This window comes from Apostichopus japonicus, chromosome 23, assembly GCF_037975245.1.
Source record: "Apostichopus japonicus isolate 1M-3 chromosome 23, ASM3797524v1, whole genome shotgun sequence".
NCBI lineage: Eukaryota > Metazoa > Echinodermata > Holothuroidea > Aspidochirotida > Stichopodidae > Apostichopus > Apostichopus japonicus.
The window spans coordinates 18,000,153-18,014,874 of NC_092583.1; the positions used below are offsets into that span (position 1 = coordinate 18,000,153).

A 14,722-nucleotide genomic window follows, 5' to 3' on the forward strand; every position below is an offset into this window, starting at 1 on the left:
AAAATGCACTTTTTCAAAGATTTGATGGAAAACATGTTTCTCAGTGAGGTATGACTTTGGGCTTATTCTCTGCAGGTATTGTTTGAATAGGGTTAGGGAGGCCAAAACGTTCACCAATTGTGTTCATGTTATTGATCAAGAAGTATATATTCCTCCACACAAATTTGACAGCTCTCTGTCAAGATTGATAGGCAGTTGCTCAAGAATTATTCGTCATTGCCATCACATCTCCTCCACTTCTCTCCACCATCACCCCTATCAAGTAATAAACTGAGTAAACTGGCAATTTACCCATCATTTGTATCCTATTTTAGTATAGTGGTGATTGCATTGGGATATGCAATGGTTCGTTTCACCCTAACCCCAACCTTAGCATTTGCATATAGCCTAAATATTAAAGAAAATATTTCAGTGCTATTTTAAACATTTTATACATTTTGATAATTATCGAATTGTTTCCTCATTAAAGTAGCCAGACCACAAAGTTCACTAGTAAATCAGAAAGTTTAAAAGTGAGTTGACTAGCGATTCAGCTTTCAGAAACTACACTCATTAATTTAACTTGCAAAACTGTTTCAAAAGTATTGAGTAGTTTCTCAAAATCTGTTGTTCAAAAGAAGATTCAAATTTTATCATAGTAGGATGCTGTCTCATATCCTGTCCAAATGTGCTTTCAAGGGTGGGGGGGGGGATATGTGGGGAGGGGCACATGCCCCCAAATGCCATGTCTAAAAATGCACGGGGTGACTTCTACTAGCTATAATTTACACAAGTCTATTCATCCAAAATGTTGCAGATTTCAAGCTGAGCTTTATTCTGGAACTAATGAGAACCACATTCACCCAATGGTCCCAGGAGCCCTATGGCAGGCCACTGGAGCCCAAGCCGACATGGCTTCACACTCCTTACGGCACCAGTTTGCATTACTAGCATTCTGCCCCCCCCAATATGACCTCAATTTGCTGTGTCCCTCCCATCTCCCCTCCCATCACCCACTTCCAAATATCTGGTGATCTTTGCCACTGACAAGTTTATATTAATATGTATTAAAGATTTGTACGATAGTTTGTGGTAATTTACTTATTTGATAAGGATGTCTGAAGAAGGCGGTAATACCCTTCTGTAGTTGAGCATTGCGCAAGTGTATAAACACACAATGTGTCTGATGTTTTTCTAACGCCCGGCCATGTCGTATCTCTGGTACAACCATTTGTGTTGCGCTAGCTTGACAGAATATAGTTACTTGGAAAGCTGCCTAGTATATAACATATGGTATTGTGTTATTTCAAGTGTATTTTGTGCAACCGGTTTAACATGCTTGATAAGAAATTGGAGAGCAAAGAGTTGAAGAGAAAAGTTCAACAGCATTGAGACCTGAAATAAACACAGCTCGCTCTGGTAATATCTAACTAGATCACATGCTTGGCATTGTAGCTCATCCTCCCTTGCTCTTGTTCTAAGGAATAAAGAAGACCCTGGCTGGATGATGACTACAGTTATCGCCAGGGTTCATTGCTCGACATGTTGGAGGATACGGGTGGCAACCAGCTGTGTAAGACGTTGATGGAAAATGAATTGCAGAGTTATATTGATTTGGATATGCAGGACTTACTAATTTCGGAGTATTAATTGAGTCACTTCTGAAATGTGCATTACTCATATCCCAGTTTTACCATATGCTCAAACTACAATTGGTATATTAATTAGGATAGATTTTCAACTTTTGTTGTATTGTACTGTAGGAATCACACCACATTGCTTGCATTTATATTCATATATATATTATGTATGCATATATATTCCTATAAATTATGTATAATTATGTATACCTCGTGGTCTGTGCGTGCTTGCATGATAGACAGGTTGTGTGAAATGGCTAGATTTTCACAGGTCCAGTGAGATATCTTCAAGCAGTTATTTGACTAGTAATAATTCTCAGGGTTGTTGCTACTTTTAACTTTGTCTCATGAAATCAATTCTTTCACGCTATTGGTCAAAACTGCAGAATTGTCATTTATAGCGACTGTTCGACAACTGATATCTCTTCACACAGCCGTACATGATTAACAGAGGTTTTCATTTGAAATACCAGGCGATTTCCCCGTCCAATAGCTTGCTGCAATGTAACATCCCTGGTTGACCTCTTAGCGATGAGTGATAGTTGATTAACACTATTTATTGTTCTCACATGTTATTGGTTTTAGTGTTTAATATTACTGTACAGCTTTTAAAATATTATCCAACAACATCAATCCTTTTGGCGGTTAGCCAAAATAGAAGGGAATATGGTATAGATTCAGGAGGACATGTAGAACATAACTTGGATGATTTGTGCAATTGAGTAAGCAAAGCAAGCAGCATTTGATGGCAAACTGACATCTTTAACCAGTAATAGTACCAAAGGAGTCCTGTATTTTGGATGCTAAATAAGGCATGTAATGATGAATTCATAAACTTGATGTATCTTTAATTTGAGGTTTATTGGTATCTTATAAAATCATTGGGGGAGGGGAGGGGGAAGGAATGATGATGTAGAAGAGAAGTTGCCTGTCATCCAAACATTTAATAGCCTTTACATGTTCCTTCCATCTAATAACCATTTGGGTTCATCAAAATATGTTCTTGATAAAATGTGAGTTGTGACCCTATTAGTAAAGCATTGTTCTGGCAGATTAGATGTTAGTGCTGCATAAACGGGTGGCTTTTGAGTTCAAAATGGCAGAAGTAATGAACAAAAACAAATAGCATTTAAAAATATGCCGTACATGTTAGTGCTGATGTTTAGCAGAACATGTGAGTGTACTCACCCTTTGGTGTCTGTTAATGAGAAATGTCTTGACATAATTGTCAATTAAGTTACGATGTGTTGCATATCTGTGACATTTTCATCCATATTCTCACTTAATACTCAAAATAGTGCAATGTATGTAGTGAATCCATTTCTGATAGGTTCTTGGTACTACTGTTTATGATAAGGTTATATAAATTCACAGTTAACTCAGTTTATCATTCTACTATTCTCCAAATTGCATATGAAGCACTAATAGATAAAACAGGTGCGATCGTCATATCCTCTCCATCACTTGTGGTTTCTCATGATAGAATTTTGTTATACGGTGATGAGAATTCATTAGTTCTTAGATGGAGTAAGATGCTTTTAGCATGCATCACCTTACAACTCATAGCCTGTTACTCATTTTGATGAGTACCGTCTACATTTCTCTTACAACTTCAGAGGGGTGGCAATCTGAGATGGCATTATTGGTTTTTGTTCTCAACAAAACATGTAAAGTGTTTTCTTGTACTGTAGCTAACATCAGTTTCTTTATTTCTTTCAATTTCAGTGTGCACGGGAACGGAATGGGGGAATTCTCGTCCAGAGAAGGAGGAGAACACAGATAAGCATTATAACAGCCTGAAAGAGAGATATAGTAACTGCACTTACGTAGAGGGAAATTTAGAGATAACATGGCTGAAAGACAAGAATTTCGATTTTTCATTTCTTAGCAATATTACTGAGGTGACTGGATACATCTTTGTCATGTTTGTGTACGCAGATGTCGTGCCTTTGACTAACTTACGAGTGATTAGGGGGAAGAGCCTGTACCAAGGAAATGCCCTCTATGTTGCTCTGAACTATCATAAAGTCTTAGATGACTGGGGGTTGGTAGAACTTCAAATGCCTAAACTCAATGGTAAGTATGTACAGTCTTCATGTGTGATGTTCTGGTAGGGTTACGGTTATATCTAACCAGAACTTCAACTGCCAAAGTGCATGGATACGTTTAGTATTCATGTTGGATGGTGGATGGTGGGTGTTAATGTAACTACATGATCCCTAATGCTAAGTGCGAGAGCCCTAACTCAATGGTAAGTCCAGTGTTCATGATGTTCTGGTAGGGTGAGGGTAATATGATCCCTACTGCTAATTTGCAAGAGCCTAAACTCAATGGTAAATCCAGTGTTCATGTGTAATGTTCTGGTAGGGTAAGGGATGTATTATCCCTAATGCTAACTGCAAACACCTAAACTCAATGGAATGTCCTGTATTCGTGTACTGTACATGATGTTCCTTGATCTTACAAGTTACAGATATCATGGGTAGAGACTGCTTTGTCTGCTTCATAGTAGAGCAAAAGATTATTGTCCCATTTTGCAAACTGTCTTATTTGTTGTTTGGTTCTCACATATCCTACGCCAATATATTGCAAAACTTAAAAATGGCTGGCAGCAGAATATTATTTTTGATATTTTATAGAACAGACATTTACTGTACATGTTTGCAATGTTTTACAAATGTGCCAGGAAATTCATCCTGTGGTTGGTTTTAGAATATTTATGATCTTGTAGAACACTTGCTAAAGGAATCAAGACTTTTATTCTTCTAACCATTAGACCCAATCAAACAAACAATATTTATGTCTCAGTTTATTGTTGGTTGAGAAAATATATAAGAAGTAGACTTTTTTGAGTATGATGGCCTAACATATATGAAAAATATACATGATATTGTCTCCCAATAATATTCTTTCTTTTCTTCACTGCTAATACATTTTTGTCGCTAGAGGAGTACAGAATATGCATGTGGTTAAAACTGCCATAGTTGTGTGTACATGCTTCTTAGAGAGATTCTTGAAGTTCAGCTTCAAAATTCTGATTCCTGTTTTACCTATAGTATATACTGCCATATTTGTGTATGCTTTGTATGCAGGGCCTTAATCCGGGTAGAATCCCTACTGGGGCAGTTAAGGTCTGGACTTTTTAAAGAAATTTTTTGTGGAAGAGGGGAAAGGGGGGATTTTCCCAAAAGAGACCATATAACAGTAAGTATGAAATGTGCGTATTAGTTGGCACGAAGCGTACCCCCAAAACTTTTGCCAAAAACAGCTCCCAGATTGATGGAAATGGCACTTCCAAGACCTTGTCAGTTGCATCTAAACATTCTTTATTTTGAGAATCTCATCACACAAGAAACACTGTTTTGGTCGATGGTTCAGCTGTTGTATCACTGTTACATGGCATTGCTGTGCGTAAGTTGCAAGACTAAAGAGCTTAACCTACAGAACATTGACTTCAGGTGTGTACTGTGTATCATGTAGTTAGGGCACCTAGTGTAGCAGCACTCTGATTCCTGCATTGATTAGAGAAGGTGACTGCCAAAGTTGGGTATGTTTCTTATAGTGATTCACCGAAGCAAAGGCAAAACCCTGATTCCTGCTTTAATTAGAGCAGGCAACTCATAGTTGTGTATGCTTCTCAGACTGATTCTTGAAGCTGAGGTAAACCCTGATTCCTGCATTGATTATAGAAGGTGACTGCCAAAGTTGGGTATGTTTCTAATAGTGATTCTCCAAAGCAAAGGCAAAACCCTGATTCCTGCTTTAATTAGAGCAGGCGACTCATAGTTGTGTATGCTTCTCAGACTGATTCTTGAAGCTGAGACAAACCCCGATTCCTGCTGTAAGAAGAGCAGGAATAGCCATATATTTGTGAATGCTTTTGAGAGTGATTCTTGAAGTTGAAGAAAACTCTGCTTCCTGCTATAAATTTGTACCATTGTTGATGACATTGAAGTGGCATTTCCACTGGTAACTAACCAATATGAGCCCCTGAGAGAGTTGTTTTCAGATATGGTCATAGGCTATATAATAGATATAGCAGTAATGTAACCTATATTTGAGGATTCCATTGCACCAATTGCAATGGCATCTTGTGGCAGAGTGAATGGATCTGCATAAACTAAGGGAATTCCATTCCATATGAAGGCATGTGTATGTTATTTATGTGTCCTGTTTTCTGTTTATGTTTTCAGAGATCATTAATGGAGGTGTTTATTTCAAAAACAATGACAGACTTTGCTATGTTCACACTATTCAGTGGGATGACCTTCAGCAGGATTTGGAACCTGTTATATTAACTACTGAAAACCATGCAGACTGCAAAAATAGAAGTGAGTATGCTACCAAGTTTCTAAAACTTAAAGACTCAATTAATCTTTGAAGCTGGTGTGGGAGTGGATGCTAATTGAACAATTCATAGGAAATTGTGAAAAGCAGAAAATGCCTTTGCTCAAAATGGAGTGAGGTAAGTATCATAAACTTAGTATGTACCACCTAAATTGAAGGTAGTGTGATATCACATGTGAGGGCTGCTTATGAAGCTCTGTAAATAATCAAAGTTGAACTGATGGGCTGTTGTTTCAAAGTAGCCCCCTCCCTCTGCCCCCCCCCCATCAGTTCTTACCCACACAATATAAACACAAGTTATACCTTTTATTGTTGAACCTTTGAAGCACATCTGTAATATTTCATTCAATACTGGCATATTTCCAGAAAAAATCAAGATTGCCCAAGTTATACCAATATTTAAGAAGGGAGACACTAGTGACTATGAGGATTACCGCCCTATAACTTTGCTTATCATTTTTTTCTAAAATTATTGAACACCTTATGTTTAATTATATTTATAGCTTGCTTAGCAGATACAATAATTTGTGTAAAGAACAGTATGGTTTTTGCCCTGACCATTCGACTGAACTTGCTTTGGCAGATGCTATTGACAAATTGTATACTGAAATTGACCATAATAAAACATGTATTGGCATCTTCCTTGATCTTTCAAAGCTTTTGACACTATCTACCACAACATTTTATTTGACAAATTATCCATCCATTGTATCAGAGGAACCACGCTTAACTGGCTATACAGCTATCTTTCTAATAGATATCAATATACCTCATATAAGAACTCAAAATCTGAACTTGCTAAAATCACTTGTTGGGTACCACAAGGATCTATTTATATATATATATATATATATATATATATATATATATATATTATTCATTATATATATGTCAATGACATTCGCCAAGTCTCTAAAATTGCTAACATTACATTATTTGCTGACGATACTAATATTTTCTTCCATTCTGATAATCTAGACACACTAAAAAGTACTGTTTCTCATGAATTAAGTCAATTATATGATTGGTTCACTGCTAAAACACTATCTATTAGCATTGAGAAAACTAATTATATTGCTTTCAACACTGATGGAAAAATTTCATTGGGATAATAATTGATGGTAAAATCAATTATCATGTAACTACTACTAAGTTTTTAGGTGTTGATATTGACTGTAATTTATCATGGTGCAACCACGTATCATCGATCTGTAAAAAGTCACAAAACATATTGGAATACTCTCTACATTGAAGCATTTCTTCCCACATAACATACTCAGAATGCTTTATCAAATTCTGATCTTACCACACTTAACATAATGTACAATTAATTGGTCTGGGACACACAATTGAATCTTGATCACCTTAGCAAACTCCAAAAAGGAGTTATTCGTCACATTATGTTTCTACACCACGGGAACACACTAGTCCGCTATTCAACAAACTAAACTAAACTCGATGATATCTTCAAAATGAAGCTTGCGGCTTTTGCTTACAAATCATGGAATGGGTTACTGCAGGAAAATTTCCGGTTTTATTAATAGTAACAAAACGTTTCATCACTATCAAACAAGACATACTTATAATGCACATCGTAAGTTTTACTGTACCACTATGGGAACCTATAGCTTTCGTAACTGTATAATTAAACATGGAATTCCCTTTCAGATAATATAAAGACCAAAAAGTTGTTGAGTTGATTTAAGAAGTATTTAAGGAAAGACATCATCACAACATACTAATACGGTCTTATATATATATATATATATATATATATATATATATATATATATATGCATTAAGTAATTACATGTGTAGCTAAATTCTTTATGAACTAGGACAATGTTATCCTGTCTAGTTATTACTCCTTAAAGTATCTGTATCATTCTGCTCATTCAACTTGTATTATATTTTTCTTCTTTACCAGGGAGTCTTCTACTCTGTTAAGCCAATGCAGGCTTTATAGAAGACTTCCTTTCACATTGTAATTTTTTGTGATAAAACAAACAAAAAATACAAGTTAATCATGTTATGAGGGGGTAATATAAAAACTAACAGCTTGTAACTAGAGGGTGTCAACAGCTGCCTATTAAAGGCTCTTTGACACTTTTTTGCCTACATGTTTATCAGCCATTGTGTACCAAGAATGTGTTTGCATTGAGCAAGTCATTAACAAATTGATAATTTCTGGTCAAGTGTTCCTAGACTTAGCACTATGCAGCAGATACATTTAGTAACAGCTTAAAATACTTTGTATTGCAAGCTGGCTGATGGTATGGTTTTTCATAGAAGACTAGTGTTTGTTTGCCTAAGTCACTTCTCTCAGTCATGCATTAGACTCAGCAGGTCTAGCTTTACCAAAAGGAGCCTGGGTCATTAATTAAACTGAATGATCACAATCACCTCACCTCATTATATTCATTTCTTTCTTCAGCATACCGGTGTGACAATAGCTGTACCAGTGGAAGTTGCTGGGGAGCAGGGCCTGATATGTGTCAGACTTGTAAGTGAATTACCATTTCACCAAGAAACTGCAAAGAAGAAAATTTAGTTGTTTAAAACGATTAGTCTTGGTACCTCCCTCTCAGTGTTGTTCCTATATACAGCCCTAATTTAGGCATAGTCAAGCCCAGTTAACATGTGCTAGCATTACTTGTATTTGCAAGAATGTCCTCACCCCATCCCCTTCTCATACTCCAGGAAAACAAAACTAACTCTAGGTAAACACATGTTTTAACAATAAAAAACAACCTTCTAGTAATAAGTGCATTTTTGTTCATTTGATATGACTTGCTTGAACAAAACCGTCTTCATTGTGACCTACTGGTTTGGAAATTAATTTACTACCAAGTTATTTCCATGGGTACAACTTGTGGTGAGACATTTGCCAATAGTACAGGGTTTTTCAACTCTGGTCACCTGTTTTCCATGGTGCAAAATGTGTTTATTCCCAGATTATGTCATCATATATTATCACTGACTCTTTTGTTGTTGTTTTTGTTTGTTGTATAGTAACATTGAAGAACTGCAGCAAGACATGTGACTATCGTTGTCGTGGGACCTCCCCAGCTGACTGCTGCCATCGGAGCTGTGCTGCTGGTTGCAGGGACTCAACACAAAGAGGTTGCTTTGTACGTACAATGAAATGAAGAGGGATGACACTGACCCTGAAAACAGTGATATCTTGAAAATCGTTTTCTAGTCTGCTTTCTTGAAATATTTGCACATGACTGTTGTAAATTGCACTCATAATATGTATATACAAATTGTATGAATTTCATTTAAGTGCATTACCTAAGCAATGCAAGGAAGTTTTCCTTGTTGATATTTTCTGCAAGCTGTATTCATGAAATAAGGGAGTCACAGTAACATTAGTACAAAAGTAACCCTAACCCTGACCAACAGTACAATAGTAATACAAATAGTTGACATTCTAGCAGCACTAAACCAAACTAACCAACACTCAACCACAATCTCATCAAATGTCACAGTTTTGATCTGTGTGATTAGAGATGAGGCAAAAATGGATTTTGTAAATGGGAAAATTTTGAAATTGAATCGTCTTAATCTATTGGTACTAATTCTTGAAAGTTAAAGGAATGTTGATCACCTGAAATTTAATCTGCTATGTCCACTAGAATAGGAATGATGAAAATAGGTCACAAACTTATGGCTTTGCAACTGACAAATGTTATCACATTCAGTTTTGTTGATTACTATGTTTCTTTATTGGATTTGAATTTCTTGTTAAGTAAGAGTATAGGTTGCGACCACATAGACTTTATAGACAGAAGGCACTGATATCAGGTAACAAGAAAGTATGGCTTGATAATTTTAGGGCCTTCTTTTCTTCTTTTGCTCAGGATTATTCCTAACTTATGACATACCTTATATACAGAAATACATAGATACCTACACACATACATTGAGATTAAATTTCATGATCAAGTGACCGCCTAGGTAGTTTTGATGTATTGCCAAGTTGACAAGATGTAATTCAAATGTGATATTTATGAGGGGCACCACCAAAGGATTTGTTATTAGAAGGATGCATCTCTGATGAGTAAGGAGCATGGTGAGGAACCTCAATTCTGCTTCCAAGGAATTACATTAATTCTGTACCAGAAAACTACTTGGAGTGGGATAAACTGTCAGAAGGTGGGGGGGGGGGAGTGAGGTGGGGGGATAGGGGCAAGAACCTTCTGTCAAACCTCTTTATATCTCCTCATAAGTGTTACAGATGTAGGACTGATTGTTATTCATTCGTCATTTGCTGTGATGTGATTGAAGGTAGGCATATTGTGAAATACCCATCTTGTGAATGATATGAAAATTAAAGATGGTGTCTTACTCAGATACTATAATTGGTGTTGTGTTCAGATATCATGGTTAGTGCCCTATTCAGATACTATAGTTGGTGTTATGTTCAGATACCATGGTTAGTGCCCTATTTCAGATACTATAGTTGCTACGTGTTCAGTGTCCTAGTCATATAGGAAAGATGGTGTCTTACTCAGATACTACAACACAATTAACACATTTTGCAGAAAAATGTTGAGTTGACGAGATACGATAAGTTGTCAATTAAACATTTTGCAGAAAATTGTTCAATTGCTCAGTTAAAGCAACTGAGCTATCCAACATTTTTCTGATTTTTGATCTAACCAATTAACTGAAAAATTTGGCAACTTATGGGGCATATTTTTCTTATGTTGATGGCACTTTTGGGCTTCCGTAGATTAGCATTGAGTGTTTTATTATATTCCATAGAGACAATATATATCCTGAACTTACTTGAAGCTAGCGAACAGGATCAACCCACCCAATAGCAAAATTAGTACATAAATAAACCGAAGTTTTGTAGCGTGGGGTATAAGTATCACAAGATACAATTTCTCAAAGTGTCAAGGAAATGTGGTGAATATGACTGATTAAAGGTCAATTTTAACCGAAATTTTAGGTCATTCACAATCACAAGAATATATTAAACGGCCTAGGTAAATTAGAGTGTGACACTCGGAAATTTCGACTCAAATTGTCCAACTATGGTCAGTTTTACCAAGATTGGGGGGGGCATAAGACACCCCCACACCCCCTCTAGCGACGTCCCTGGGTGTGGTACTCAGATCTTATTATCAGTGTCCCATTCAGCTGTGAGCTCTTTTATCAACATATAATAATTCATACCTACTAGATGGATACACTGATAGGTTGTTGCTGCTTGTTGGTACATTTGAACTATTCTACCCTACAGGCCTGTCGGGATTTCACCAATGATGAGGAATGTGTGTCTCAGTGCCCCCCTCGTTACATTTACAACCCAACCACTTTTCAGGAGGAGAAGAATGAAAACTTCAAGTTTTCGTATGGTTTCCGCTGTGTGGATCAGTGTCCAGGTAACCTTAGTAAAAGGTTAAGAATACAAAACTAACAGGATTTCATTGAATGAATATTCATAAATGATATCATTCATGATTCCATCCTTTTCCTCAAAAAATTCTTTGTAACAATGTATAATATAAGTAATAACATAATTGCCAAGGGCATTTTTATGTGTGTTAATAGCAAAAGTTTATTCTACATTTGACCTCATAACTTAATTGCTTTGTTGCTAGGAGACTGGAACACAAATTGTATATTATATTATGAATAGAATGATTCATTAACATGGCAGAGAGGTTTTATGTTCGAACATTATTCCATTCATTATCTTGGCACCTGAATTACTTAAAGAAAATATCTTTTTTATTTTCCTCTCTTTCAACTCAAAATACAGCTTTAAGACCGATAACTATTACAACAATTGTGGGTATTATCCCTGAATGTTTTTATGAATTTGTGTGGAATCATTAGGCTATAGGCCTCATCTCACAGTGTGGTAAAGTAGAGAGATGCAAATTGGTTCATACTTTAGTTGGTTGCAAGGTTAATAGTAATTTATTTGTCATGTTTCATTCTGTTTACAGCTAATGTCATTGAAAATGGTGACAATTGTGTCAAGCACTGTCCAGCGGGTAAAACAGAGCTCAACAAGAAATGCGAAGAATGCAACGGTCCTTGCATTGCTGAGAAAGGTATTGCTAAAAGACAGCTTCTTTATTCAGAACAAGCACAATAACAAACTAAGGTTTCCAACGAACACCAACGTGTAGCTCAGAACAAGCAATAGCAAACTCAATAACAAACTGAGGTGTCCAACGAACAACTGCATGTAGCTCAGAACAAACTCAATAACAAACTAAGGTCTCTGACGAACAACTGTATGTAGCTCAGAACAAGCACAATAACAAACTGATATCTGCGACAAACAACTGCATGTAGCTCAAAACAAGCACAATAACAAACTAAGGTATCCAATGAACAACTGTATGTAGCTCAGAACAAGCACAATTACAAACTGAGGTCTCCGAAGAACAACTGTACATAGCTCAGAACAAGCACAATAACAAACTGATATCTGCGACAAACAACTGCATGTAGCTCAAAACAAGCACAATAACAAACTAAGGTATCCAATGAACAACTGTATGTAGCTCAGAACAAGCACAATTACAAACTGAGGTGCCCGAAGAACAACTGTACATAGCTCAGAACAAGCACAATAACAAACTGATATCTGCGACAAACAACTGCATGTAGCTCAAAACAAGCACAATAACAAACTAAGGTATCCAATGAACAACTGCATGTAGCTCAGAACAAGCACAATAACAAACTCACCAACAAACTGAGGTCTCCCACAAACAACTGCATGTACCTCAGAACAAGCACAATAACAAACTAAGGTCTCCAATGAACAATTGCATGTAGCTCAGAACAAGCACAATAACAAACTAAGGTCTCTGAACAATTGCATGTTGTGTATCGTTTGCTTCATGTGTTTGCTTGAAATGTATGTTTTCACCAATCCGCCACTCCTTTACAACTACTGTTTGAATTGTGTATTCACAGGTACTCAAAAGGAGGCTTGGTTTGAATAGAGTGTGATAATCTTTAGGAATCATCAATCTATGGAATTAGAAATTTGTAATACATTGTAGCAGTTTGTAACCTAATGCCACTGAAAGATTGAAGAAAAGTTACCAAATGACATCAAGTCTTTTGATCATTGGATTGGCATTTATATTTCTGTCTGTTGGTTGCTTAGTGACCATAAGCTAGGGTAAAGCACTTTGTGTAAGTAGCTAATACTCCACACACCATCTATTAATTCCACGGAATTGATACCAACAGAGATAATTAAGCCAATTCTTCACTGAAAGTATGTTGAACATTCTAGGGACGACTAGGCTGTAGGGGATTTGTTATTTATACCAGTGTTGTGAAACATATTCCTACTTTTTGTTCAATATGGAATATATATCAGATGACTTGTGGGATCTTTTGATGAATTAGCTGCAAACTAGGTGAAAGCTTTGTCCTGGTGGCTTTGGTATTATTATGCTAGTTAGAATGTTGTTTTCTCTTCAAATAACTACTGTGTTTAGTTGATAATTTCCTGCAATTGACCAAACCTGAAGAGTATTATTCAGATGAGAGTATCAAAGTAATAGGATGATTGACTGGTTGCAGTGCTCATTAGAGAGGTTCATATCACTTTGAGTTTCTATTCAGGCTTGCTATGATACTTTCATAATTGATAGAATAACTTCTCTCTTTCAGTTTGTACAATTCCAGAGGGTAAAGAACTGCTCTTTGAGGGAGCATTCTTGAACAATAGCCTCTCTAACTGCACCAAGATTGCTGGAAGCATTATCATTGGTACAATATCTTTTGATGGGTAAGTACAAAATGATGGTGGTGATGGTGGTGGTGATGATGATGTTGGTGGTGGAGATGATGCGGTGGGGGTGATGATGGTGATCATGATGATGGTGGTGGTGATAATGTGGTGGTGGTGATGATGAAGGTGGTGATGGTGGTGGTGGAGGTGGTGGAGATGGTGATGATGATGATGGTGGTGGTGGTAGTGATAGTGATTGTGGTGGTAATGGTGGTGGTGATGAGGGGGGTGGTGATGAGGTGATGGTGATGGTGGTGGTTAAGATGGTGGTGATGGTGGTGGTGATTATGGTGATGGTGATGATGGTAGTGATGGTGGTGATAATGGTAGTGGATGTTGGTGATGATGATGGTGGTGGTGATGATGGTGGTATGGTGGTGATGATGGTGATGATGGTAGTGGTGATTGTGATGGTGGTAGTGGTGGTGGGGATGATGGTGGTGGTGTTGGTAGTGGTGGTGATGATGGTGATGATGGCAATGGTAGTGGTGATGGTGATGGTAGTCATAGTGTTAGTGGTGGCGGCATAAAATATAGGAAACTATCGTTGTTGATTACATTAACTTGTGGCATTTCAGGATTAAATGGTATCGTTTGAAGCATGCGCATTCTGAGAAGTCATATGGTCATTATGACATAGACTGCTTTATATTGACATGTAGATTGAAAAGTATTGTGAAGAATTGTACCTGGTTGTTCAGAGTGATTATGGACAACTTCATAATGGGTAGGTGTCCTGAGTGTAATTTGTCTCAGAGAATCAATGGTAGCGGTTGAAAACGGATATTTGGTGGGAAACTGAGATCAGAAAATATGACAGGGCACAGTACATTGTTTGATCTGCAATACTTTATGGACATATTTTGGCCAAGTAACAAAAGACAAAGATTTAAATGTATATATGTAAAGAAACAAGACCAACTGTTTGGGGACATTTTAAGCATGATATGATGACCACAAGGTATTGATAGCT

General features: G+C 36.8%; 1 protein-coding gene across 5 annotated transcripts in view; it reads left to right on the forward strand.

The window, feature by feature from the left end:
- The window catches only part of LOC139964576 (epidermal growth factor receptor-like), a 168,327-nt gene that overhangs the window by 95,535 nt on the left and 58,070 nt on the right, over positions 1-14,722 (forward strand). For 4 of the 5 annotated variants that reach the window (XM_071966281.1, XM_071966278.1, XM_071966280.1 and 1 more), the window contains exons 2-8: positions 3,345-3,695; positions 5,813-5,950; positions 8,401-8,469; positions 8,979-9,097; positions 11,221-11,362; positions 11,933-12,040; positions 13,629-13,746. In XM_071966281.1, the coding sequence (XP_071822382.1) occupies positions 3,345-3,695; positions 5,813-5,950; positions 8,401-8,469; positions 8,979-9,097; positions 11,221-11,362; positions 11,933-12,040; positions 13,629-13,746 (1,045 nt within the window). Of the gene's footprint in view, positions 1-3,344; positions 3,696-3,897; positions 3,953-5,812; positions 5,951-8,400; positions 8,470-8,978; positions 9,098-11,220; positions 11,363-11,932; positions 12,041-13,628; positions 13,747-14,722 lie in introns of those variants that run through there. The other variant, XM_071966282.1, reaches the window with a different exon arrangement.